The sequence below is a fragment of the Hyalella azteca genome, unplaced genomic scaffold, assembly GCF_000764305.2.
Source record: "Hyalella azteca isolate HAZT.00-mixed unplaced genomic scaffold, Hazt_2.0.2 contig1933, whole genome shotgun sequence".
In the NCBI taxonomy this organism is placed as follows: Eukaryota; Metazoa; Arthropoda; class Malacostraca; order Amphipoda; family Hyalellidae; genus Hyalella; species Hyalella azteca.
Window position 1 is genome coordinate 20,937 of NW_025932225.1, and position 27,280 is coordinate 48,216.

Genomic DNA, 27,280 nt, shown 5'->3' on the forward strand with positions numbered 1-27,280 from the left:
ATATTCATTTTGCTAGTAGGAAGGGAAAAAGGAGACCAAGCCAAGTAGAAGCGACATAAAGGAGAGGCTAGAGTGGTGTAAATCTGCACTGCCTGGTTGATGGTTCGTAGTAAAGCCTAGGGCCTAAATTCGTGGTTTTTATCAATTTATAGTGCTCTGCATAATAAACAAGCTTCTCGTTTGGGGAGCGCAGCCGTGGGTAACAAAATTGACTCGTAAACAGACCCTGGGCCCAACGCCAACCATCAGCATGCAATATCTACACATAGCCTCAGATCAATGAGCTGTGGGTAACTCCGGCTAAAAGTAAATCCGCTTTGCACAACACAGCCACTGCTTCACAGAGCAGGAGCACGACTGGCCGGAGCGCAACAGGCCCTACCGCAACAGGCGGCGCAGGTTAGGTTAGGTCACGTTAGGAGTAGCTGTTGCGGTAGGGCCTGTTGCGCTTCGGCCAGTTGTGCTCCGGCCTGTATGCGCTCCGGCCTGTGACTGAACGGCGCTGTTGTGGTGGGCGCTTTGTGTCAAAAGCCGTGAAGATGCCCGGCTGCGTTACGCTCGGGAAGGTATATGAATCGCACTGTGGACTTGGGCTATGTTGACCTCTAGCTATCCACCCCTCGTTTGTTTGCAGCAACACCTTCATGCTGGGCCAATGAGGCTGCTAATTAGTTATTAGGTCTACTATTGCCCTTTTTATTTGCTGGGTTAACATCCATGAATAGCTTACATGGACACTGGTCCAATTTACAGGTTGACTTTTGCTAGAACGCGGTCAATTATTATCTTGATTACAGCTTTTTTGTTGTCTCTTATTTGTTCTTGCTCCTATATGCATTAATTTGCGCAGTGTTTAGTGGACTCGAAGCTTCTATTTCTATAACCAACCCATAAGCTCATCAAAATCCTACAGCAAAACTTTATTTTATGAGGTCAAGGTGGCCGAGAGGTTACAGTTTAGAATACCTACCAATATTGGAGCAGCAAATTGCAGGTTCATACCCATCTACCTGCGATAGTTTGATAAATGAAAGATGGAATATGAGATCGAATTTGATCAATCGTTTTTCTACGAGCCGGGATATTTAATAACAGCAGAAAAATTATTCGTACAACTTCTCTTGTGTTAAACAATATTAATGGTGATTAATTTGTAACTTCCACCAGTAATATTGTAGGAATCCTACCCTTAATAATGGCTGCTCGGATCATCAATGTCCTGGTCGCAGTCTGTGCGATCTTAGTAATTTTTGCTGCTGGTAGGTTTCTACAGTGGATGCCTGCATTCTTAAGAATCTATTTATTGAACATAGCAAATGATGTATGTTAAATTCCATGAATCATTCATCGAAGTTTCAATCTTGAGTATCTAATATTGAAATCTTGAATTTCTGTGTCGAAATCAAATGAAGTACATTACCAAACAAGTGATATCAGTGTACGATTGTATGTGCTTTCGATAGTTACGTAGGGAATCTCCATCACCCCCAGCAGGAGCGCAGGACAGCACCCGCGTGACATACCGCGCGGCGGCCGCGCAGTTCGCGCCCTACGACGACTGGGCGGGCGGGGGGGCGAAGGGTATCCTATGTTACTGGAATAGTGGCGGCCAGTTATGTTACTGGAATAGTGGCGGCCAGTTATGTTACTGGAATAGTGGCGGCCAGTAATCTCCGCACAGGTGACAGCTGCAGCAGTGAAGATTTACTGGAATTTCATGGAAGCAAACATTCAGGTCGTTCAATTGGGGAAATGTTCACGAATAGTTTGTGAAATAGATGAAAATAAATAAATTACATCGAGCAGTTTAAGGACAGTTGGCTTTTAGTGAGTGTGTGCAAATGGATAAATACTTATCATGCTATTTTAGGCCCATTGATTTTGTATAACGACTGTACAATTATAAATATGTTGATATTTTACATCAGGCTTCCGTGCGCAGATAGTGAAGTATAGTGGCAGAAAGTGATAAGTAACATGCACGTAGACTGTCAAATAAATTCTTCGGAATTTATGGAGCTTTGTGTTCCAGTAGGTTAGGTAGCTGGATTTATGATCAAAACAACGATAATATGGCTGAATATGCGAATAATTGACTTCCTGCGATATTAATGAGGTGCATAAAATGATAATGTAAGAATATATTTTTTTAAAGGTTACTTTACAAACCACTAAAGCTGTTACTCGATAAATTTGATAAATGAAATGGGCATTTCCCCCACCGGGTACTGACATTATACGTAGTATTCCCCGAGTACGGCCTGACGAGTATCCCTTGAAAACGTCAACAGAAGTCAATTGCTGCCATTATCCTCATGGGGATGCGCGGATGCCGTGCGCTGAAGACAAGATCGGAAAAAAATTACAGGGTGAGAAGATCTTCAATTAATGCGGTGTTACGGCAGGTTTAGGATGAGTTGCAGCAACGAATGGCGGATCAATTGAGATGCATGCAGCACAAAAGCGGTGCAATGAGAGTTATTATTATTTTTTATACCACGAAACATTTATCGCAGCGTCTGGTTCAAACGAACTTCGAGGGCACGTCACGCATAAGATTAATACCAAGCGAAAAATAAATAGACACAAGAAAAGATGGGAACGGATAAAATGACTGAGCACTAGATTCATAGGCTCTAGGAAATAGTTCCGTCATAAAGAGTTAAGTACGTTTGTATTAAAGTGCTCTATTTCACGGGTGTCAGTGAACGCATCATCTCGTCGTGAAATACGTGCAACTACGAGCAAAATGTACTTATCTAAATATTTAGAATTTTGTGCGTGGGTTTCTTTGTGTGCTTGAAGCCTGGCACCGCACACATGGGCTGTTTTGGCGCGTATCCACGATAGTCATCGTGTCTGGATATTGAATGGACCTGAGAGTTCATTCACAATGGCAGACCAGCACAGCACTGCAAAACTGGGAGGAAGGGATTGGACCAAAAATTAAAATTATGTGTTTAAAATGGTAGCTATAAATATCATTTGAAAATAAACGAATTTATTTCCTATTTTGAAACGAGAGTCAAATGAGAGTTCCATGTAATATGTGAGTTTGAACGGTTCTCGCTTAAAATGATTTTTGTTCACTGATGGTTCAGAAGACCTTGCTCTGGAATTGAGTATGTGCATTTGGCAGAACTTGTCGTAGTTCAAACGAACTCCTATTAAAGTACCTAAATATGAGCACAATTTATTAAACTCGAGTGCCATCGAAGATGATTTCGAAGTGTACAACGCATAAGTTGTCTGAACGAAGAGAGTCCGTTGTGGCGAAGTGAATAACTTATTGATGAATTGATGAGAGTATAAGTTCGCAAGAAGAATCTAGTGAGTATTCATACACCTCCGAACATGAACATTCATGATGATCTGTTAGAAGATAGATTTTACATGTCTTTCTTGTTTCTATGGAGATTCTATAGAGCATTAATTTTTCAACTGTTTATTTAAGAGTACCAATAAATATATTTGATTCAATTTACAAATTTTCTTCGATATTCAACAGCTTTGGTAACGTCGTAATGGTCTCCTCATTTCTCCGTCCATTTTCGTTTCCAGAATAAAAAAAAATATTTTTGCTTCGGATGAACCTTAAACGCTAACCCTTTTTAATTGCTACTAAAATATCAGTAACCACCACATCATCACCAGAAGTCAGTCATCAACAGTTTAAAGCATGGGATAGTTTTCTGTAACTTTATTAAAATTTTTATTTAATAAAATAACTGAATATTATTTAAATTATTTAGTTATTTATTTTAAATTCGTTTCATTTCATGATAATTATGAAGGTGGCCCATCTCAATTAAATCGCATGGTGTGTTAAATAATAATAAATAATAGCGGTTTCAGCGTTTAGTAGGCCGTAGGCCTGTCGCCGATTCTTAACATCGCATAACATTCACAGCATTTTGAGGTCTCGAACTCGCAACTCACTGCTACAATTCTGCTGTGCTTAACCGCCAGGCCTCCTTGCCGATTCTGATCAGAAACTGGCGCATAGAGCTGGGATCGAACCCGCGCCTCTCTGCGCCAATCTTGGTACTCTGAACTTTAACCACTGGGCCACCCTGCCGTTTCGACATCCTGTACGAGTCGAAACATATCTTTATTGTCTAATGAATATTTTGAAGCGGATATATGGCAGGTCTTTTCGCAGATTCCGAGGACCAGCTGCAAAGCGCGTATAACACGGAGCAAATGTTAAGATCTATGATCAAAAATATTTACGTCAAAATATTGAGCGGGAGCGTTCCAAACTTAGCCAGGACGTTAGGTCAATTATAGGATATGCGGGAAAATCTTGTAATTCCCTACCTGCGTAAAATAACAGTAATGTCTCGGGATTAAATCTTGCTCCAAATTTTAGTTTCGCCCGAGTCAAGTCACAAAAGATATAAAAAACACCAAAAGTTCGATAAAAAAATTATTTTAGCATCTCCCTGTCTTCAAAAAACATGATACGGACGTTCTTGATGCAACTTCTACTGAAACGCATGATCGAAAGTGATCAACACATTTTTAACCTGAGTAACGGTATTCATACTTGGGCCACAGCGTCGACAACCCATATTATTATTGATTATTGACGTTTGCAATATCGTTTTTTTTAAACTACAACTTGGATACTCTGATTTAACAAGTATTCCTTCATCCTTTAAAAAAATTACACCTTAGATAAAATTATCATAACAAGAATTCAATTAGGAAATATTATTCGGATAATACTTATGGGTCCATTTTATAATCTCTTCCGAACAATACGGCAGTTAATATATTTTCAACATCAGCGTTAACGATTAACTCATACGGTCGGCTTTTGAACGACCAAAATGAGTGATCCACCAATTCAAAATTCAAGTTGAAGACGCTTGGATACACAAAGTTTGTGTCGAAGTTTCCGGTGATATTTAACAGCCTGAAACTTGAATAAATTTCAGGATGAGGCTCATCTACCGCCGCGCAAGAGTTCACGTCAGTTTGGTTTAAACAAAAAACAACTCCACAAGTCTGAGTCCACATCAAGTATGTGCCAGAGCCTTTACCTACCGTCCCATTGTATACAAGAAGCATGTACTGAGATTGATTTGTAACGATTCCATCATCAACTTGCGCAACAGGGTATGAATACCAAACTTCGCAGCAAAATGTGCCATCGCAAACCTTAAGCGACGAAACTGCTGGTAAATCGCTTAAGGGTAGAGAACCGTGCGAGTACATTGATATGTTTTCGTGTATAATGTATTGTGGAGACTCGCTTTTGCAATCCATAGTGGGTATGTCACCCTGTGTGTCTGGGCTTTGATCTCTCAAGTATTCATCTTCTAAACAGTATGGAGTATTGGTTTTATTTCGTAATACTTCACTGATTGAAGAGAGGCTTATAGATATATTGTTGCTAATGTCATGAATTGAATTGTTGCCACATTTGTCGACATGCTTCAGTAGTGACCTAACGCTCTGACAAACTTTTGAACATCGTAATCTTTGACTGAACCTATCCCATTCTACTATTTGACGAACATCTTTAAACATCGATTCTAACACAACCTCGACATTATTCTCACTATCGAACAGGTGTTTGGAACTATTAAGAAAACCTGCTATGTCTCCAGCAAAATTTTCATTCAACAGCCCCGCAAGTGATGTCCCCTCAAAATCCATACTAATGTTGTCATCTCCACTGGAGAGGAACTTGGACATTTCCCCCACCACCTTGTCACTCAGAATCTTCTCCTTCAACTGAAAGTCTGCCATCAGTTCGGCGTCTACCAGCGTCGTCACATCGTCCACCAGGAGCGTCGGCAATGAGATGTCCACGTCGTACGTGTATTTCTCGCCGTCGTTGTGGTCCCCGTGGAAGATGCCGGACCCGAGCATGCCAGCAGCGGGGCGGTAGAGGTTCGACACGATCAAGTTCGACGCGAGGCCAAGCGAGAAACTCCTGAAGATCTGCGGCGCTGGAATTGTTCACATTCGCTCTAGTCAATAGAATGAAATCGATTCAAAGTAAATGCAGTAATTTGAATAAATATTTGTTCATTCAGCTCATGATAAGTAATAAACTTCTTTTGAATCGTGGACGAGGAAACTTGGCAATGGTTTCTATAGTGTGAATAAATTGAATTAGAAGATGCTTTTAATGAAGTTAACCAAAGATAATTATGCGGTTAAAAGATAATTACGTGGCTGGGTGGCCCAGAGTTTAAAGTTCAGAGTACCGAGATGTACGGGTTCAATCTCATTTCTGTGCGCCAGTTTCTGGTCAGAATCGGCAAGGAGGCCGTGCGGTTAGCAAAGTAAATTTGAAGCAGTGAGTTGCGAGTTCGAGCTCGCAACATGCTGTGGATGTTCTGCAATGTCAAGAATCAGCGACAGGCCTACGGCCTGATAAACAGTGACAGGCCTACGGCCTAATAATAATAAATATTATTTTATTATATATGTCACCTGTGAGGAAAGGTAGCTCGTCTATCCAAGCCGTACTCATAGCCACGTCTCTCACGCCCTTCGTCACGATGTTGAACTGCGCCGGCGACTCGTACATGATGTCGAAACACACCTTGCGATTAACGAAAAACTTTATTTGTATTAATATTTATTTGAAAAAACACTAGAAGAATTAACGGGAAAACATTAAATTTTCATTTAGACTGTCACAGATTAGAACTTTCAAGTTAATTACTACTAATTCAACTTCGAAATTGAAATTTAAAACATTATCTAACTATTTTGTAAAAATGTTTTCTAGTGGATGAACGAATTAAAAACAACCATTATCAATTGCATGGTCCTGAAAATATAATTTTCAGTTAAAATTAAAAGAGTTTATCGTTCTAGACATCAATTACTTGCAGACTAAACGTCACCCCGAAGTCAGTCACGAAGAGCGCCGTATCATCGCTTTCGTTGCCCGCCACGAAATCAGATTCGAAGAAGAGGTGCTTCTTCCTGTACCTGATCAGCGATGTTGAAGTGAGAGGAACTTCACTATTTATAGTAGAAATATAATATAATAAATTATAATAAAATAAACGATGATGAAATTAGAATAACAGCTTTTTTGCCTCGATACACATTTCGACCTTCTGGATCGTAATGCTGAAAAAAAATTATTTTCATCTTGTAAATGTTAAGCTGAAAACGGTATTTCTCGATTACCTGTATGAATCACCTTACCATATTCGGTTGAAGAAATATGTAAATAGCACTGCATTAGTGAAAGCTTCCTACGAATTATTAATGTTCTTTGAATTAGTTTGAATCATGTGATTTAGTAGGAATTATATGATTTCGTAGGAATCGTACGAATTCGGATGAATCCTACGAATAAGTAGGAATCCTACGAATCAGTAGGAATCCTACGAATCAGTAGGAATTTTATGAATCAGGAGGAATCCTACGAATCAGTAGGAATCCTACGAATCAGGAGGAATCCTATGAATCAGAAGGAATCCTACGAATCAGAAAGAATCCGACGAATCAGTAGGAATCCTATGAATCAGAAGGAATCCTACGAATCAGTAGGAATCCTACGAATCAGAAAGAATCCGACGAATCAGTAGGAATCCTATGAATCAGTAGGAATCCTACGAATTAGACTCAATGTCACCTGGCCACCACGGATCCTCTTCTGTCGAAGACGACCTGCGTGTTATACGCCTCAAAATCCTCTTCACTTGCTATGGTTTCTGTAGCATAAAATTTCTGTCGTTGATTTTCACCCTTTATTCCTTGCATTATTTGCTCATCTTTCTTATTAAAGTAGGAATTTTGTCCGGATATTTCGTTCGAGGAGTTCGCTTGAGGTACAAGTTCTGCCAAATCCACCACAATGTAAATATCCAACTCCAGAGCGAGGCAGCTCAACGATTGAACCATCTGTAAGAAAAGACGTATTAAAACACAGTGAAAAAGTTTCACACACAAAACTTCTCCGGCATTAGAGTGAGTTTGTTCAGATCGCATATGAGTGAATACCCTTGAAAATTTCTGATTGTGTCTCAGTTGTTTTTCAATTCGTTTAAGTTCCTACAAAATTATGTCACTTTAATCCACCAGTTTCAAAATGAGACTAAAATTTTAAAATAAAATCCATAATCATTGCAGAAAACTTGTTTTATATTACTTCAGAATTAGGGTCGAGACTGTGTTCAGCGCAGGGCACCCTCGCGTCCCCAGGCTCAGGCAGCACCTGGCACAGCTCGCGGAGTTGACTTCTGTTGGCGCCGAGATTTGTACTCGTGAGGCCGTACTCCGGGAACACGATTATGTCTGCACCCTGGGCACAATACGAACATTAGTAATTATACAGATAAAATTTATGAGAATAATGTGGTTTTTTATTTACAGACTAATAAGATTTTTTATTTACCTTTTAATACGATGTTATATTTATATACGTATAAGTTAGTGTAGGCCTATTCACATACCTGCTATGTAATAAAATTTCAATCATAGCCTGATATTTGACACTGTCTCCTGCGAATAATACTTGAGAGACTGCTTTCTGATTGACGTGGGATACGAGTACGAGTATATCAATATTGAGTATATCAAATATTAAATGACCAGCAACTATTGTTTACTGATAGCGCTCTCCATCGCATTTTGCTGTACTGTTATTGTTGAAAGTGTTCAATGTAATATTTTATTCAACTTTTTTCCTTTTACAATCTATACTTCGATACTCCTCTGAAATATATGACACTAGTGCTATATATATGAAATTTTATAAATATATGACACTAGTGCTATATATATGAAATTTTATAAATATCTGACACTAGTACTATATATATGAAATTTTATAAATATATGACACTAGTACTATATATATGAAATTTTATAAATATATGACACTAGTGCCGCGGCTGTCACCTGCGCGGAGGCGTTGCGGGCGAGCGCGGCGATGGTGCGCAAGTTGGTATCCAGGATACCCTTCGCCCCCCCGCCCGCCCAGTCGTCGTAGGGCGCGAACTGCGCGGCCGCCGCGCGGTATGTCACGCGGGTGCTGTCCTGCGCTCCTGCTGGGGGTGATGGTTCAGGGACATTTATTATCACCTCTTGATGAAAAGGAAAAAGTAAAAATTTATTCGTTTTCGAAGAATTTTGAAAGAAAGTTATTTCGTTTTCCTCTTTTATTTCTACATGCATGACAATAAATATTTGCGTGTTTTCGTAGAAAATTCAAGTAAAACTTATTTATTGATACTGCAATGTTCTGTTATGACAATAATTGATAATAACATATCCTTATAATAGTGAATCAAACGTAGTTTCTATAATTACTATTAACTATCAATATCGTTTGCAAATTTTTAGGTTCACTCCAGAACGACTTTTTGCATTTTGACTGACGTAATTTCAATTAACTTTACCCAAAAATAATCATAGAAAAATTAAGGAATAATTATAATAATACTATTTTATGATGCCAATAATAGTTGTAATAATAATAAAAAATATTGATAAGTATAATAATAATGCAATGGCGAAGCCTAATATATTTTTTTAAATATTTGTATTTACTAACTTACTCAAAGTTCTTCATGAAAGCCGAGAAAATTCTATTTTATCACGTATACAGAGTAACCTAGCGCACCATGGACAGAAGTGGCCGAGTGCAGCGCTGCGATGGCTAAAGCGACGTGCAGCCAAACAGCCATCGTGGCGGATCAATTTGCTGTAAGTCAATTTAAAACATTTCAATATTAAGTTTATATAAAAATCACGCAGAAATAACAGCAATATATTGTGTGTAATAGTACAATTCGCAATTAGAGAAGGAATTTCGCTATTTTTCAAGCTGAAATAATATTAGATTTGATTGGAAAATGCAATAAATAGTTCTTTATCATTTTATGAAATTGTACAATTCGTACGTAGAAAGGGAATCTCCTTAATTTAATTGCAAGCTGAAATTTTTTAGATTTTATTGGAAAATGCATTAAATAGTCATCTATCAATATTATTCTTTATAAATATTACTTACCTAATATCGATAAGTTTTATTTGTCGCCCATGCGGTCTTCATTGTACGAAGGTTCAGTTCGATCTGACGTATATTCCAACTAGGATAAAGTCCTGCAGTCTGAGATTTCTTATCTCCTATAGATTGTATATTGTATATATTGATTGTAGATTGATTGTACGGTTCAGCAGACGTCGCATATCGTTCAGTCACCCCTAGCACGATGTCATAGCTTATCTTTTAATCATCATTATTTCAGATGCATGTACAGCAACTGGTTACAGTCCTAAACTGGATCAAAATAACGAAATTAAAATAAGGTTCTTAATAATGTAATTATGTTGCAATTAATGTGTAGCTTTTACTTATATCGGTCAATTTATACGAGTAACAATTACGTAGTTCTGTTATAAGTAAGAAATTAATTAACCGATATAAGTATGAAATCATATTTACTTTATTTTCAATAATATTAGTCGGACTGTTAGAAATCTGTAAACCTTTCCGAGGTAAGCAGTATTTAAGTTAGAGCATTAGATGTGGCGGTATGACGGTGGATGAGAAGCTACATAAAGGCTACAAGTGTCGCCAAGGTTAGATTATATGAAGGTCAATGAGAAATCTGTCGCCTATCCTAACTTGGATTGCGCATTATATGACTATTACCTCTTTTACGCATGGTTTATTTTATACAGTGCAAAAATCATTTAATGTGAATACAGGCTTAACGAATAAACATATTAGAATAAAATAGAAGTGTCGGCACTGAAGAAATAGGCCCATGGGCTGTTGCCGATTCTTGTACTTTTCGTGACTTGATTCACAAGGGATCCAGCCTTTGGAACCCGATCTTTCCATAACTGATGACTGATTAAGATAGCTGCTGGACTTATTGCAAGGCCCGTAAGGTGCTATACATTTTAAGACTGAACAAATGCACCTGCATGCATAGCTTCATCTAGTCTGTTCTTGAACGCGTTCATACTCGGAGCGTCAACGATGCTATCAGGGAGGCTGTTCCATGCACATGTCGGTGACTCGAAGCGAGAAGAAATGTTGTCGCATGGATGTGTTACAACGCAGTTTTTTTTTACTTTATAGCCGTGGCCCCTGGTGTTGGTTCTTGTATCAAATTCTAGTAATTCTTCTGGGACCTTGTATAAACCGTGGGTATACTTGTTATATTTTATACTTCAATGAGGTCACCACGCAGACGTCGATAACAGAGGCTTGGCAGCTTCATAATCTTTAATCTTTCTTCATAAGGCTTGTCTTTTAATCCCGGAATTATCCTTGTTGCAATTCTTTGAACACTATCGACTAAATTTTTATCCGTTTCTAGTATTGGTGTCCACACTGCATTTCCAAACTCTAGCTTTGGTCACCCCTATTCCAGTAAATATTTACCGCCGCGATAAATATTCACCACACAGTTTCCTCGCTTCGTCATCTATGTACTCGTATGAGCGTCTGATCAGTCCAAGTCGTTGATTGGCTTTATTAACTTGAGCTTCAATATGCTTAGAAAATTTCAACTCATTGTCGAGATTAACTCCTAAATCTTTTTCCATTAGCGACTTCGACATCTTCACTCTGTCGTTGCAACCATGTCTTCTCATACTGTAATCTTGCTGTTCATTATTCTTGCCAAGGTGGATTATTTTACATTAGTCAGCGTTAAAACGCAGCTGCCACTTATCAGCCCAGTTAATCAACCTGTCAAGATCACCTTGCAACTGTATTTTTGGCGACGTATTCCTCACTGTATTATAAACATTCGTGTCGTCAGCATACATCGAGCACACGCTAGATACAGCTTCTGGCAGATCATTTAAAAACAAAACGAATAAAACAGGACCCAGAAAGCTTCCTTGTGGCACGCCGCTGCGCACTGTCGTCTCCCTATACTAGAAAATCTCTTATCCATTTGAGTACATTATTCTCAATTCCCAAAGACTTCAATTTACGCAACAGCCGCTCATGTGGGACCAATATTAACAAATCGATACCCGGCAAATCTTGCAAATTTTCATCAACAATGCGCGGGATACAGATGAAATAAACGGAGGCCAATTGAGTATTCATCAGTATCCTACCTACATCATAAGCCATCATCCGCCCCCAACTCCCACCAATGAACAAACAACCAATGACTTGTGGTCTTCCTTACTTCGGTTCAATTAACCACAATGAAAACTCAATCAAAACGACCAGCCTAATTATGCACATATCGTGCCTTTTTCTTCGTTCTCTTTCATTTATATTGTTCCTTCTCCATCTGGCATCTCGTGCGATCTCTTGTTATTTTTAGCGCATTTTCTTCATTTATGGAAAAAGGCGCTATTGTTCTCGTCAAGTCCGTTCGTCTGTCCGTCCGTCTGTCCGTCCGTGACTTCATGTTTTCGTCGACGAGAAAATGCGCTCACTGTCATTCACTGCAGTGAGTAGTGAGTTATATTTTTTTCGATATTTCCTAAGAGTACTGCTTACACACTTATAACGGAGCTGTGAGTACGGCTGCTATAAAATAATCTACTACGGCAGTGACGCTGCGAGTACGGCTGCTGTAACATAATCTACTACGGCAGTGACGCTGCGAGTACGGTTACGGTTTCTAACCGTCCTCCATCAATACGGTGTTCCGTATCCCACGCTCTGAAAATGTTAGTATCATTAAGAAGGTTGATATACTTTGTATTGATTATTATCTAATAATTGCTACTTAAATAATTATTATATTATTAAAAAAATATAACTCAGTACTCACTGCAGTGAGTGACAGAGAGCGCATATTCTCAAAATCGACGAAACCGTGAAGTCACGGACAGACGGACGGACTGACGGGTGGACGGGCGGACGGACATGACGAGCACAATAGTGCATTTTTTCCATAAATGAGAAAATGCGCTAAAAATCGTTTGTTTTATATACGGTGGAAGAAGCAATACGGTTACGGTCACGAGCAGCAGAAGTTGCGTGCACCAAACAGCTCGTCGCTACCCATGGTTAATGTCACTCGGTAAGGAAATAAAGAATAAATTTTAACTAAAAACCACTTTGTTCGAAAATGAACCTTTCCCTAATTGAAGATAAAAATTTATTAGGGAGAATAAAGGGATTAATGCCTAATTTTGTCTTTATTCGAATGGCCATGTATCGTATCAGTTGCTTTGTCCTGGTAAGACATGTACTTGATTTGTTATGATATTGTTGAATGTCATTTAATATTGTCCCTTGATTATGTTTTGTTCTTGTGCTATAATTACCATGATAATCTCATGCCCACATGCCCAACTACTCAGAAACAAACTTCTTTTCAAGCCGTACCGATTGAAACTATTGATACAGAAAAGTGCAACTGAATTCCAAGTAATAAAGTGGAGGATATACACAGTGTCAAGGAGTATACACAGTGAAGTATAACACAGTTTCAAATTATATGACCAAATTGTTCAATCACGACAATTGTTTTGAATGCCCGAAGTTATTGTTTCAAACGTGAGTTGAAACAAGTAATAAAAAGTGATAATTTAAACTCTATTTTATATAAGTAGTACACTATAAATAGTATAAATATTTTTTTTCAGCCAATAACAGTCGAGGTGAGAGCACGCAGGGTGCACGGCGAGTTCATTCACAAGCGGTGACCCGTGTACGAGCGCAGCGTGCATTCATTCGCTGCACGGCAGTCGGCGCTCAGACGCCGTGCGGTGCGTGTCTCGTGTTGTATGTGCGTTCTCTTTCGCTGATCTCATTCCTACCTCTGAGATGCCGGTACATAAATCATTGTTTGATTATTTTCCTCGCTTTACTCCTTGCTTATAGATGCAATGTGTACACATAATTTTTTATAACATTTTCGAAACGAACAGGTATCATAAGTCAAACATATGCTGTGTTTTGAACTATTTGTGTTCCTTCTTTGGCATCAAAGCAACAGCCTCCTAAGTTATAACAGGCATGAAATTCGAATTTATCCAGTTTTCGTGGGTTAAATTTTAATTCCAGGTTTCAATCTAAAAGTAATTAATATAAAATTATTGTAAGATCTTAATAATGAAGGCTAACTTTGACGTCGGCCTTCAGTGCTTTGGCGGTATTCACAGGGCAATTCACGAAAATTTTCTCTTTTGAAAACCCAATAAAAAAAGAACTAGTAAAGATATCAGTACAATATGAATTTTATTGAAAAATAAATTAACTGAATTTTTTGTATCATTTAGTTTTATAGATGACATCGTACAAATGACGGCTCCCATTGTCAATGAATTCAGTTAGTCGATTTTTGAAATTCTGAAATTCCGTTCAACTCGCTGAAGCAAATTGACGGGTATTGACCTCATCTTCTTGAGAGCTGACTTACTCTGACCGACCCAATCCCCCGATTTTGCTCCGTGCGATTTTTATATAGGGTTTTCCTAAATCAATTGTTTATAATGACTGTCCAAGTACTCTACTTCATTTAAAAGAACAACATACGCCAAACCAAAGCCAACATACCCGTCAATGCTTCAGCGAGTTGAACGGAACTTCAAAAATCGACTAAGTGAATGCATTGATAATAAGGGCGCTCATTTGTCCAATGTCACCCTTGAAACTAAATGATATAAAAATTCAGGTAATTTATTTTCCAATAAAATTTGTATTGTAATAATATCTTTACTAGTTCTTTTTTTATTGAGTTTTCAAATCAGTAAGTCTCCGTGTATCACCCTGCATAATTAGAGAGGGTGCTATAGACTACTTCATATCAGGATCTCTTATCGTTAGGTGTAAAGCTTAACTGATAAGCCCTTCATTGTCAGAAGCTCATGCATTTGATCGTAAATTTTATTATGCATATCACTGTAATATTATCCTATTTAAGTAGCTTCTATACTTTTCACCGAAGCGCAGCTTGTAATAAGGGGAAATAGGTTTACGATATTTGTTATTAAAACAACGTATAAATTATGTTAATATTTCACTGGTGGCCACAATTTTTTGCTGACGAAAGACAGACAGAATAAAAGTTAGTGCATTGAGAAGTAAATGTGGATCTTAACTGGGTTGAATATTTTCATTACATTAAATGAATCTAAAAAATTAATACAAATAAAGTACTGTCCTTTTGAATTTATTTCTTTCTGTTGATTTCATGACTAAAAACATATCCCTGAATCATAAATATCCCCTAAATCATTTTTAGGGGATTAATCATTTATTTATAAAATATCACCTATATAATATAACAAAAAATATGATCAAAAATATAAAATCATATTCAATGATTATTTATTTTTTCATTCGTATTTTCCACAATACAGCGAATTTTCTGCAGTAGTTGAATTTTTGCAGAGCATAAATGAATGAACTTGCCCGTGCGGCAACCGCTGATAATTAAAATAATTTAATTTTTTTTAATAATGATTTAAAAAATAATATTTTAAATAATCATTTAAAATAATTTATTTTTTTTAGATAATTAAATTTTTTATTTAATAAATAATATAATTTTGCAGAAATTATTTCGTAGTAACAAATTAATTGCGTTTATTTGCTGCAAAATATTTATTTGTTTCAACCAATTCAACGTTTTACTTTATTGTAAAATAAGAACAATTCAGTCATTAATCGTAATTTCGTATTTGTTATAGGATGCATTTTCAAAGTCTGCTACAAGTTTTTATTTTTTATTTTTTAAGTTAAGTTATTATTTATTAATTTAAGTTATTATTTATTATCTTAAGTTATTATTTATAATGTTGAATTATTATTTATCAAGTTAAGTTATTATTTATTATATTAAGTTATTATTTATCAAGTTAAGTTATTATTTATTATGTTAAGTTATTATTTATCAAGTTAAGTTATTATTTATCACGCTAATTTATTATTTATTATGTTAAGTTATTATATATTATGATAGGTTATTATTTATTATGTTAAATTATTATTCATCAAGTTAAATTATTATTTATTAAGTTAGGTTATTATTTATTATGTTAAGTTATTATCTATTATGTTAGGTTATTATATATTCGGCTCCTTCTTTGCAGGTGTTTCGTTGACGCCTAAAGACGGAACTATTTAGTGTAGCCTATGAATCTAGTGCTTAGCCATTTTATCCGTTCCCATCCTTTCTTATGCCTATTTATTTTTCGCTTGCTATTAATCTTATGTGTGACGTGCCCTCGAAGTTCGTTTGAACCAGACGCTGCGATAAATGCTTCGTGGAATAATAATAATAATAATAATATGTTAAGTTAATATTTAATCAGTTATAATATGTTATGTTATTATTCACTAAATTATTTAATATTTTTTCGTCTTTTATTGAAAAGCAATAAATTCTTGCTTCTTTATCAACGTACGAAATTTTTCAAAGATCTTATCAAACTTATAATTTGCTTTAGGACAAATTGATTGTTCCGTCTTCTATTGAAAAAGCATTTCTTTTCTTCGACATGATTTCTATAGTTCCATGGCAGAGGCTACACAATGACCACACTAACTTTATAATCTTCCAATTACAAATGAACCAATTACATCACTAACTCTTATCATTTACTTCCGTCTTCCCGTCAAATTCAATCCACCACTATAGAGTGTCGCGAAGCAAACTACTACCACATGACCTAATTATTAACTTACGCTTCTTCTTGAAATGATAACTATTATCATCTTCACGTATGAATTACTTTCATTTACTATCAAATCAACTTTTTCACCGCTAGCGCCAACGCTAACAAGCACATGACGCAATTTCCGCACACTCAAATGGCTTGCAAATCTTGTGGTTAAAAGTCAAGCCGAGGTGCAAGCATCACTCACAGAAATAATTAGGGTTTATCCAAATACTGATTCACTTCTGGTCCTGTTGTGGGTCATCCAGACCCAGCTTTACGCGTCAAAAAGCGCATCAGTTCTACGTGAAGAAAGTATTTCAGTATTTGGACAATATCACCCAATCATTTTTTGATTGAAAACTGAAATGCAAACGCGCTTCTATCTTGCTGGAAAAGACGGGCCACTGAACCTTTAGCTCAGTGGTACAAAAGACGGGGCACTGAACCTTTAGCTCAGTGGTACAAAAGAGGGGTCACTGAACCTTTAGCTCAGTGGTATGAAAGACAGGCCACCGAACCTTTAGCTCAGTGGTACAAAAGACGGGTCACTGAACCTTTAGCTCAGTGATACAAAAATATTAAGCGATCTTGCGACAATCCAGCGACCTTTGCAAGAGTCGTTCTGTCTCGATGGCTCGGGCACATTTCGCCTCGTAGTCCTCGTGTATTTCGCTGGATTTTCAGGTCCGTGACGCGGTTCGGCTTCAGGATTTCACTTGATGATGGCAGTATAAACACGCCTTTAGATGCGCTTTGTATTAATATTTGTATTAATTTGTACTAATCCTCACTTGATTTAGAAACTGAACGCAAAACAAATGAATGAAATTATTAAGCGGCTTGCTACTAGCCTCCCGCTTTCCTCACAGTTTCTGAATATTCTTATTCAATTTCAAACCCTAAACCCCATTTTAATTAAATTTTATAAGAAGGTGGCCATATTTAGCCAAAAATAGACGATAGACAGCCATTCATTATTTTTTGTAGAGAATATTAAGCATGTTGACCTGACCGCGCGGTACTAGTCTCACTCGCAGCCTTGACCTCCCGCCGTCTGGGGGCAACGCTCCCGCCGCGACGCTGATGCCGACGCGCTGTCTCCAGCGCCATATATTTCTTATAACATTGTTATAAATTCAGCGCTATCTATTTGATATATAATTGTTATATATCCAACGCCTGATATATGCTATATTATTGTTATGTAGATATCCAACGCCATTTATAATTAGTTCTGCTCGACTTAATAGCTTATTAAATAGCCTTATCAATCATAGGGCAATGTCGTCGTTCCTATAATTTTGGCTCCATGGACGACGTAAGATCCTCTTCCGAACCATTTTTATCTGTTCCTGCATTCAAATGTTTTGCACAATCTGAATCGAATTGATTTCTAAATCGTCAATTCATTGTACGTTCGATTTGTAATTTTTCTCGTATTTCAAATGTGTCAAACAAAATCTCGAGCTTAACAATAAATAAAATAAATAAATAAATTACGTGAACAACGAATAAATAAATATATATATATATATATATTGCTTGCACATCATGCATGGGGCACGGGGGGCAAGGGGAAACAGTCACGACGGGGGGTGAGGGGGGTTGACCTCAACATCGCAGCCTCTTATAGAGCGCAGGCAGACCAGTTCTTCACGATTTCATAAGAACCGTGACTTAAAATTGAGACGATTTTATATCGCTTCAAAATAATCAGACGGTCAATCTTTGGGTGTTTTTTCATTGTTTTTTTTTTATTTCATTAAAATATATCAATGACCGCTCAACCGTCAGTCGTTCATTAACAATCAAATTAATGATCTATTTGGTTGGTGGCAATTCACGGAAAAATAATAGATACTTTTTTATTGTGTATATACGTATATTCATTTTTGTTCTTTCAGTTTAAGTGTTCAAAGACTTAATTATGATGTACTGAAAAATACATAAAATTGAATTCTTCAAATAACTCAAGATACGTACACTGAATTTAGAAGCTCAGTGAATATTGCAATATGAATTAATTATGAATTTTTTAACTTCAACAAGATAACTCGGATATACAATCTGACTTTTATTGGCTTATTGCAATTAGAACGAAGCAAACGATGCATAGTTTAAGCATTGCGAATTACTTGATTCCTGTAAATTCACTTTAATAATTATTAGAAATGATTCATGTAAATTCACAACGAAATTGTAAGCTATTGTTGAATTACTATTCTACATCACAGTGTTGACGATGTAAATTAAATAGATGAGCTTATATGAATCACAGTTTAATCGCATTAGACCATTTAATTTTAGCCATTATATATTATATGTCTATCAACGAGAATACAACATTTAAAGGTGACCGAAAAAACACAGAAGATTGCAGGTAGTTGAAAGTAGCAGAGTTATGATGGAAATATCATCAATTTATCTCGTTCGTGAGAGGTCACGTCAAATCAAATGACATTTTTCTTCATTTTGTAATATCTTCCTTCCATTTCCCTGACGTTATAAAGTTGAAATAATTTATAAACGTAGATACAAACTTCCAAAAAAGTTCTAAGTTTAGTAAGTCTGTTGTTTAGCAAGTTAAATGTTTGTACATGATCTTGATCGCAAATGTTGTTCCGATTCGCTCAATAAAATGCGCAATTAAATAATTTTTCTTGGTTCCTGCTAGCATCGTGTTTAAAAAATACGTTTAGATTTATTGTTTTGAAGCTGAATTGTACTTCTACGTTTACAAAGACATTCATATTGAAGCTAAATTGCAACGATCTAAAAATGTCATTACGTGCGTGCAAAACATTACGATATACTCACGCGTGACGTGGCAAAATTTTAACAACGTTTAAATAGTTACGTTGCATCTCAGTTTTTGCATTTGTATGGATTGCATTATGTGCATAACATTGGTACACTAGCAATTGGTGCACTAGCAATTGGTGCATTAGTACTAATACATTAGTACTGTCCAAAAATTAAGCCACAATTTATTGGGCAGAATTGTTTCCAAATATTAAAATAGTGGACGTGATTTTTCTTTCAGATACGATAAATATTTTTAGATTTCGGATTTGCAATGTTTCCCTCAGACGGAGGGAGGAAGAGAGGGAAGTGAGGGCCACAACCTCATGGAAGAGGTCAAAACAATCGCGGGAGTGACACTGCACCTCTGAATTATTTCAGTGTAACTCTGAGAATGCCAGTGAAATGCGCCATGGGTACAGGAAAGATGGAGTTGCAGCGTCTCCGTGAGAAACGAGCGCCGAGAATTTCAAAAAAAACTATTTCATTAATTATTGGGCGTAAAATACCAAGTGGAAGATGAACCTAATGGAACTGAAGTGATTTTATAGGTAAATCAATTATATTCATATATTTTTACAGTACATGTGGAGCAGTAATTAAATGAATAATATTTAATGAAAATTATTTCGCACTGTCCCACGATGTTAACAATTTTAATGTTAATCAATGTTAACATGTATGAAAGAGCAACATGCTTATCGTGGCAAATTAAATTGCGTCAGAAAATGAGCCTTTTGTCACGTCATTAATTTTATGCTGTGATGCCGGAAAAATTATGGCATAATATTTTAATTCTGTGTTCAGGACACTTATAACTAGAATGGTAGAATTGCTGGCTTATAAAGGTTTAATACTTAGAGCGTTTCAGTGCACTTATGCTAAAAAAGCGAAAAATCTTCGGCATGAACATGAGTATTTTAAAGAGTATCCTCATATTTTTTAAGTGATTACTAATAGTATAGATACGAAAGGTCCAGAGTGAAATAACAAACTGCTCGCGATACGTGATTAAGCATTAGATCTCTCTCCTCCTTCGATCGTGATTCCCGATTTTTATTAAATGAGAAAAAATACCCTCAACCCTTGAACTCGAAAAGTGAGAGTTCCATTATTTAATTTTTTTTTTTTCAGTGAGAGCGCGTGCTGCAGGTTTGTGAGCGTCAAAGGTCCCGAGCATGACTTTCAATTTCAAATCTGAAATTGAAATTGGGTTAGACCAAGCAACAATTGCCTAATTTGCTGGCGCAATGCAAGTCGCTTTCAAACCCATTAAAGTTTTGAAATGGATGCATTTTTCGTAGATGTGAACCCTTCTGGAACGATTTGTATCTCTGTCGGTTTGCCGGTCGTTGTCGTGCTTTTGTGGAAGGCTAAAAGAAAGTCGGAAATCCGCAGCGACAAAGACGTCGTAAAGACCACATGCAGCCCTACTAGAAAAACATGACTGCGTTAAAGACTGCCGAGCATCGGCCAAAAGACAGACTGAGTAAACTCATCCAATATTTTTAATAGTGGATAGTGGCTAAATAATGGTGAAACAAATGCATTGAATTGCTGGTCACAGTGGCACTTTGTTTTTTATATAAACTAAGAATTGTCTTGCTAAGATGCGTACTGTCGGTGAATTACTCGGAATAAGATTCCTTCCGGTCTTTTTCAGAGATGTTTTTTAACAAGGAAGCATTGAATTTGCGTAGAAATCTTCCCGTGCACTGAAGAAGCGAAAGTTTTCGTTTAACTATAGAAAATTTGGGAAACATAGTCGTGAAATATATTTTATATTTTGAGAAAATTTAGTAACTTCTTGTCAAATTTCCCTTAATTTCTTGCTATGTGACATTTTGAAAACTATTGCTAAGTAGTAATTTTTGCAATTATCTTCCTACTTGCCTCAGTTATTTCTCGTATTTTTTCTCGTTACAGATACATGCAGTACAACATCAGATTTTTTCGCAGATTAAAGTACAAATTTTCGCAGATTTACGTAAATGTTTTCGCATATAAACGTAGAAATATGTGAACTTTTTAACCGTACGTAACAATAGTATTATTGATGCACCTGTTGAAAGTTTGAAAACAAACCGCAATAATAATAATAATTTTGAAAATGGCATCACACGCAGAACTGGCTTTTGAATGGTCAATGTTGTGTCAGGACTGCACTGACTGCTGGACCCAAACTGGTGAGTATTGAACATTTATTATAATATTTAATATTAAATTATTATACACTTAACAATTAATATAACAATTATTATTTATAATAGTTAATATTCTCCGTCATGAGTGTTGGATAATAATTAATGAGCAAATGTTCCAATAAATATTGTTATCAATAATATGTTAAAATCGGTAAATATTTTTACTAAATTACTTGATATTTGCATCATATATCAATTATATTTCCATATGGAAATGTAATTGTAATATAAATAAACAATATAAAATTATACGTCATATTATATTTCAGCACTAAGAATGTTGTTTGTTTGTACACGCACCTGCGCGTATCATGCCACGCATTTAACTTCATTGTTACGCTGTGTGTAAAATAAGCCTGTAACAATGAATATATATATTCCATTACTGCTGAACAAAGGTATTCTTTTCTTCGGAGCACAAACCGAATTTATAATTAATTAAAAATTCTTTAGAATGAAAATGCATAATGCTTTAAAAAATCTTTAGAATGGAAATGTATAATGCATTAGAAATTCTCTAGAATGAAAATGTATAATGTATTAAAAATTATTTAGAATGGAAATATATAATGTTTTGAAAATTCTTTGGAATGAAAATATAAAATGTATAAAAAATTCTTTACAATGAAAAAGTATAATCTATTACAAAGTTTGTAGAATGAAAATGTATAATGTATTAAAAATTCTTTAGTGGTGAAAGAAAAAAACGCCGAGGAGACTTCAGCAATCAATACTACAAAGAAGGTGTTCACGGCTTGAGTATCTTGTTTGGATTCACCCAGGTTTGTTGACCCATTGTATCCTTGATACGCTCGCGTATCAGAGGATCTCAATCCCTCGCATCCTTGCTGCGCCGCTTCAGCTCCGGCGCTTCCTTGGCATTTGTTTTTAGCGCATTTTCTCATTTATGGAAAAAAGGCACTATTGCGCTCGTCATGTCCGTCCGTCTGTCCGTCTATCTGTCCGTCCGTCCGTCTGTCCGTGACCACGTTTTCGTCGACGAGAAAATGCGCTCTCTGTCACTCACTGCAGTGAGTACTAAGTTATATTTTTCTGGTTTCTTTGATATTGTGGCGAAAAAAATGTATGATGACTTTAGTCATTTCAATATTACATTAAAATGGATTAATCCAAATCCATTATTATATGATTTTTCTTGCCGCACTTCAGAATTTGTTATTGTACTCAACGAGCCAACATCCGTTTACGCAAAAATGTTAATTCGTTGAAATAAAATTTTAAAGAAATTTATTGATAAAATTTTTAATAATTGAACTGTAATCGTATTATTTTACTTAGAAATATAACGGCGCATTTTGGTCGCCTCCTAAGACATTAAAATTAAAGTTTTTAAAATAGTAGAATAGTAGTAGTATAAGAATCTCGTTGAGTGTGGGTTAAAACGTCAATTTTCTAGAATTTATCATTTGTTACAGGAAACCTAGCATTCATCTTCCACGTGCATTTACAAATAATGATCACACCGACGGTGTCAGACATATTCCGACTATATAATACCAACATGTCACCCATAATAACCAATCTGGCGCCCATAATACCAATCTGGTACCCCTAATACCCACTGGTACTCATAATACACACTGGTTCTCATAATACCAATCTGATACCCATAATACCAGATGTTTCACCCATAATATTCAAACTAGGCGCCCATAAAATCCGATATGCACCCATAACACAATCAGATTCACCGTATATGGTCCACATGTCGCACCCTCTCCCTCAGTATGTTTTCCTTCCGCTTACATTCACATCAAAATGTTGCGCCAGTGCATGCCAAATTCAAACTGCGGTAAAGGTTTCAACATTAAAGTCTCGCAAAAGTTGGAACGGTGCAGAGCTTCACCGCTGCTGCAATAACCTAAGATTATCGTTCGGGCTTCCGTGGCCGGTACGTAAACAACCTCTGACGAATATAGAGCGTTGTTTGAAACTACCTACTTGCAGGTATGCTTTAGCGCCATTTTACTCCCTTTTACTCCATTTTATTCCATTTTTACCCCACTTTTACTCCCGCTTGTTGCTCTTGTGTTGCGCCCACGTCTCAAAATCGAAGCCAGTGACGTGTAACGTTGACAATAGTAAAAAATATTTGATAGAGTTAGGTTTTTTGCTAATTCGATTGTGGTGAAACCTTTTGAAATTACCGTCAGAAGGTTTCACCATTTCTTAAGCCTTCAATGACGTCTTAAGACTAAACATTAATTAACCGTTTGATTGATTCAACATTTATTAACCGTTTACAAATGTTTCAGAAATAAGGTCACATATGCGTTTAAAATCGTTTAAAATAATTTAAAATCTACTCGTTCAAAATCTAAATGCTTAAAATCTAAACGTTTAAAATCTAAATGCTTAAAATCTAAATGTTTAAAATCTAACGTTTGAAGTCTAAACGTTAAAAATTTTGAACATTTAAAATCTAAACGTTTAAAGTCTAAACGTTAAAAATGTTGAGCATTTAAAATCTAAACGTTTCTAGCTCATAAATTTTTACAAAAGTATTCAGAATAAACGTCGAAATAACGCAGCATTATTTGATGTATAATAAAGCACCCATGCGGAATGTAAGTCTTTATTAAGTGCGTGCTAAAACTATTATTGGAGTAATTCACTAATTTGCTTCTGAATTAAATGCTTAATATAATATAACTAGTTTAATATGAATAAAGTTAATTTATATTACAATAAAATTAGTGCAGGTTAACGGAATTTAAATCTTCAAGATCCCAGTTTAATCTTAATGTCGACATACGCGAATTGAACGCACGAGCGAACATTCAAAGTGTACTCGTATGCTCGGCCATTCCTCAGTCATGATCTGCTGTCAATATTAAGCTTCTCCCTGACGTTCTAATTCCACGTTATATATGCGGTGCTTGCTCCTCTAAGCTTCCTTTAATTGAACTCTTAAGAAGAGCAGTGAGAAAGCGCAGTTCATTTTTCCCATGCTCGAAAATATACTCGAAATTACGCCGAGAATCTTGCAGCAGCGGTCCAGTTAAGGTTTGGTAGAGTGGGAAGAAAACATCCATCTGGATCCTGACTTTTCAGAACAAAATAGAGTGAAATAAATTAATAAATATTAAAGTAAAAGATGAAAATAAATAAAATGCTAATTTTAAATAAATAAATCGATAATTTTAAATAAATAAATAAAGGGAAAAATTTTTTCAGACCTAAATAAATGAGATTTTTCCTCTACGCGATTTGAATTTATACGTTATGAAACAATAGATTAATAGACACGAGGGTTTGTTTGATTTTTATTGATATAAATAATTGATATTCAAAGGTTCATTTTATTTGAATCCTGCAGAAGTCACGATGTTTATTCGAAGTTTGCATAATATATCACGGACCTTGGTTATAAAAACATTATATAGTGAGAAGCGAGCCTCAGTCCGATCTATTTTTTATAGTTAACCATTGGCCGAGTTTTATAAATAACCCGATGTCACCCAACGATTACACTCATCACAATTTTATTAATTGGCATTGTTACCAAAATCATTATGTTATAGCTGCTTGTCTAATTTTTTATAGAAGCAACTGAATGTAGTTCGTATAAATCACAGTACATCTTTCAGTCGTCTGTACCTATAGTTTTATTTTAATTACAAATTCAAACGAGTTTGTGGATTTTTAGCCACTGACATAACACTCTATGCATTCGTATATAAATTACCGCATACAAAATTATAATACTCGTACATATGCACAAAGATGACTCTATTTTTCTATTTCTATTTTTTCAAGATTACTCCAGTAATCCTGTTTAGAGAAGATCTGGCGTCAGCAGTTTAAACTATCGATCCAATATAAGTGAGTTAAACGCCTTCACGCTTTGCATTCCTTTAACTCCTGAAACTCATTTATCACTTTGTAATCGGCCGCAGAAAAGAGGCACTGAAACTGCGAATACTGAAACAAAACGAATGCGAACGAATTAATAATTTTTCCCCTGCAAATGCAGGGGAAAAATTATTCGTTAATGATTGTAATTCAGACAGCCATTGCCCGTTATGTTGTCCGTTTCACTCAATGGACAAATTTCTTTAGAATTGACGCAATTTTTCTTACATCCTGCTACTTGTTATTCAGATTTAATTCTGGTTTATCATAATCCTTTCAGGTCCCAAATTTAGCGTTACCGTCTTAAAAAAATTTTTGCCTAAAAATGTTAAAATAGTTACTATATTAATAGTGGCAATTTGAAAAGCCTGTCTAAGAATTTAAAACTATAATCTAAAATACGGCAAATGTCAAAAACTCCGGCGCATATCATGATTCTGCATTGCCGCGAATCGAATGTCATGATACTGCATCGCCGCGCTCAATTCCATTTACCATAAAAACTTTTCTTTTCCTCATATTTTATATTTGGATTTTACCCTAACTCATACACTCGCAACTCACCGTCTGCATTCGCAGCAGACGCATCTCCCGATATTTCGCAACCTCCTCCATACCGGCGACTCATCCGACGCCAGCTTGACTGTTGGGGCCAATGTCGTGTTGCAACATCTGAACGCTACCGAAGATTCATAAAGATTCATAATAACCTGGATATTTTGGGAGAAACTTTCCGTTATTATATATCATGAAGTTAGAAGGAATGCAATTCATGAATATATTATCGAGTTATCACTTATTTCGAACTATCGACTTGTTGACATAAGGATGAAACCTGATGAAGTGGCGCGGTATGTAGACGGCATGAAGACAGTGGTCGGCAAGACAGGATCTGCTAGTGTCCAGCAGATGTCAACACAAGAATTTGAATAATTTGAATTCGTTTTCTGAATTACTTTAAGATTTGAGGGCAAACTTATCTATTTAATTTCTCGTTCATGAGAAAAATCAAACGTTAATTCTTCTTTCTTTGAAGCGTTGAAAATGACTGAAGTTATTGGTAGGTATTGATTGTACACCACATCTGTAAACTGCCAGTATTAAATCAAATGCCTGTTTTTAAAATGGAGCAATCACGATGGGAATATTGTCTCACACCTTTTGAAACTTCATAATCTGTAGCAATGTTGGGCAGGCATTCGTTGACTTTTGTTGTACTTTAATTATTAACGATAACCGACACCGTCTTTTTTGGTTATGGAAACCCTGCTATTCTGTCAATGGGTTATATATACCCTTCACAAACGTTGGGTTCACAGTCACCATCTCAAGGACGTACGCACGCATCCTCGTCCGCACACACACTGACCTCTGCCAGCCAGCGTGCATTCCAACGACACCGCCACAGGTTATCCCAAAAATGGTGTCTGACAAACTGTTTGTTTATGAAATATGTTGTTTATGTAGCTTTTTTCACGTGACTTCTCACCGCAATAAAAGCAACTCCTTTCATATTAATTAAGACTTTTTTGGCAGCGTATGTTGAGTTTCTCAGCGAGTTTAGCAATCCATTCCGGACTTTCGCGGTGTTTTCAATATAAATGATTATCTATGAAGTAAAACTTGCATTTTCAGAAGGAATTAACAACTTTCAGACATAAGAAATAATGTTGCCTGAGGCAGTCAACAGCTTTCTGAACTGCTGTTTTTTTTTATAAACAAATCTGTAGAATCTGGAGCGTTGATTGCGATTTGAATTGTGAAGTCGACCGCACGATGTTCGTTAATTTCACGTTGACAGAAGAGCTTTGATG

General features: G+C 36.2%; 2 protein-coding genes across 3 annotated transcripts in view; one reads left to right on the top strand and one right to left on the bottom strand.

The window, feature by feature from the left end:
- Positions 1-4,296: 4,296 nt before the first annotated feature.
- Positions 4,297-10,255, bottom strand: LOC108667959. Of its 2 annotated transcripts, none has more exons than XM_047884482.1 (8): positions 9,998-10,255; positions 9,608-9,688; positions 8,884-9,029; positions 8,132-8,284; positions 7,616-7,884; positions 6,855-6,960; positions 6,454-6,565; positions 4,297-5,963 (listed from the first exon to the last, which is right to left on the bottom strand). In XM_047884482.1, the coding sequence occupies exons 2-8, from the start codon at positions 9,669-9,671 to the stop codon at positions 4,732-4,734; spliced, it is 2,082 nt and encodes a 693-aa protein (XP_047740438.1). In that variant the 5' UTR covers positions 9,672-9,688; positions 9,998-10,255; the 3' UTR covers positions 4,297-4,731. The 2 variants fall into 2 exon arrangements, with proteins under 2 accessions (XP_047740438.1, XP_047740437.1); XM_047884481.1 differs by having other exon boundaries at positions 8,884-9,032.
- Positions 10,256-21,379: 11,124 nt separating this feature from the next.
- The window catches only part of LOC108667980, a 60,242-nt gene continuing 54,341 nt past the window's right edge, over positions 21,380-27,280 (top strand). Inside the window, exon 1 of the mRNA XM_047884532.1 lies at positions 21,380-21,572. Within this exon, the coding sequence (XP_047740488.1) occupies positions 21,497-21,572 (76 nt within the window). The 5' untranslated portion in view covers positions 21,380-21,496. The remainder of the gene's footprint in view (positions 21,573-27,280) is intronic.

Excerpts from the sequence above, each read along its gene's own strand:
- LOC108667959 (XM_047884481.1), bottom strand. The coding sequence starts at position 9,671 with ATGGCTGTTTGGCTGCACGTCGCTTTAGCCATCGCAGCGCTGCACTCG. Across the intron at positions 9,033-9,607 it reads CTCGGCCACTTCTGTCCATG|CAGGAGCGCAGGACAGCACC; the intron begins GTGCGCTAGGTT and ends CATCACCCCCAG. Across the intron at positions 6,961-7,615 it reads AGAGGATCCGTGGTGGCCAG|GTACAGGAAGAAGCACCTCT; the intron begins GTGACATTGAGT and ends ATCGCTGATCAG.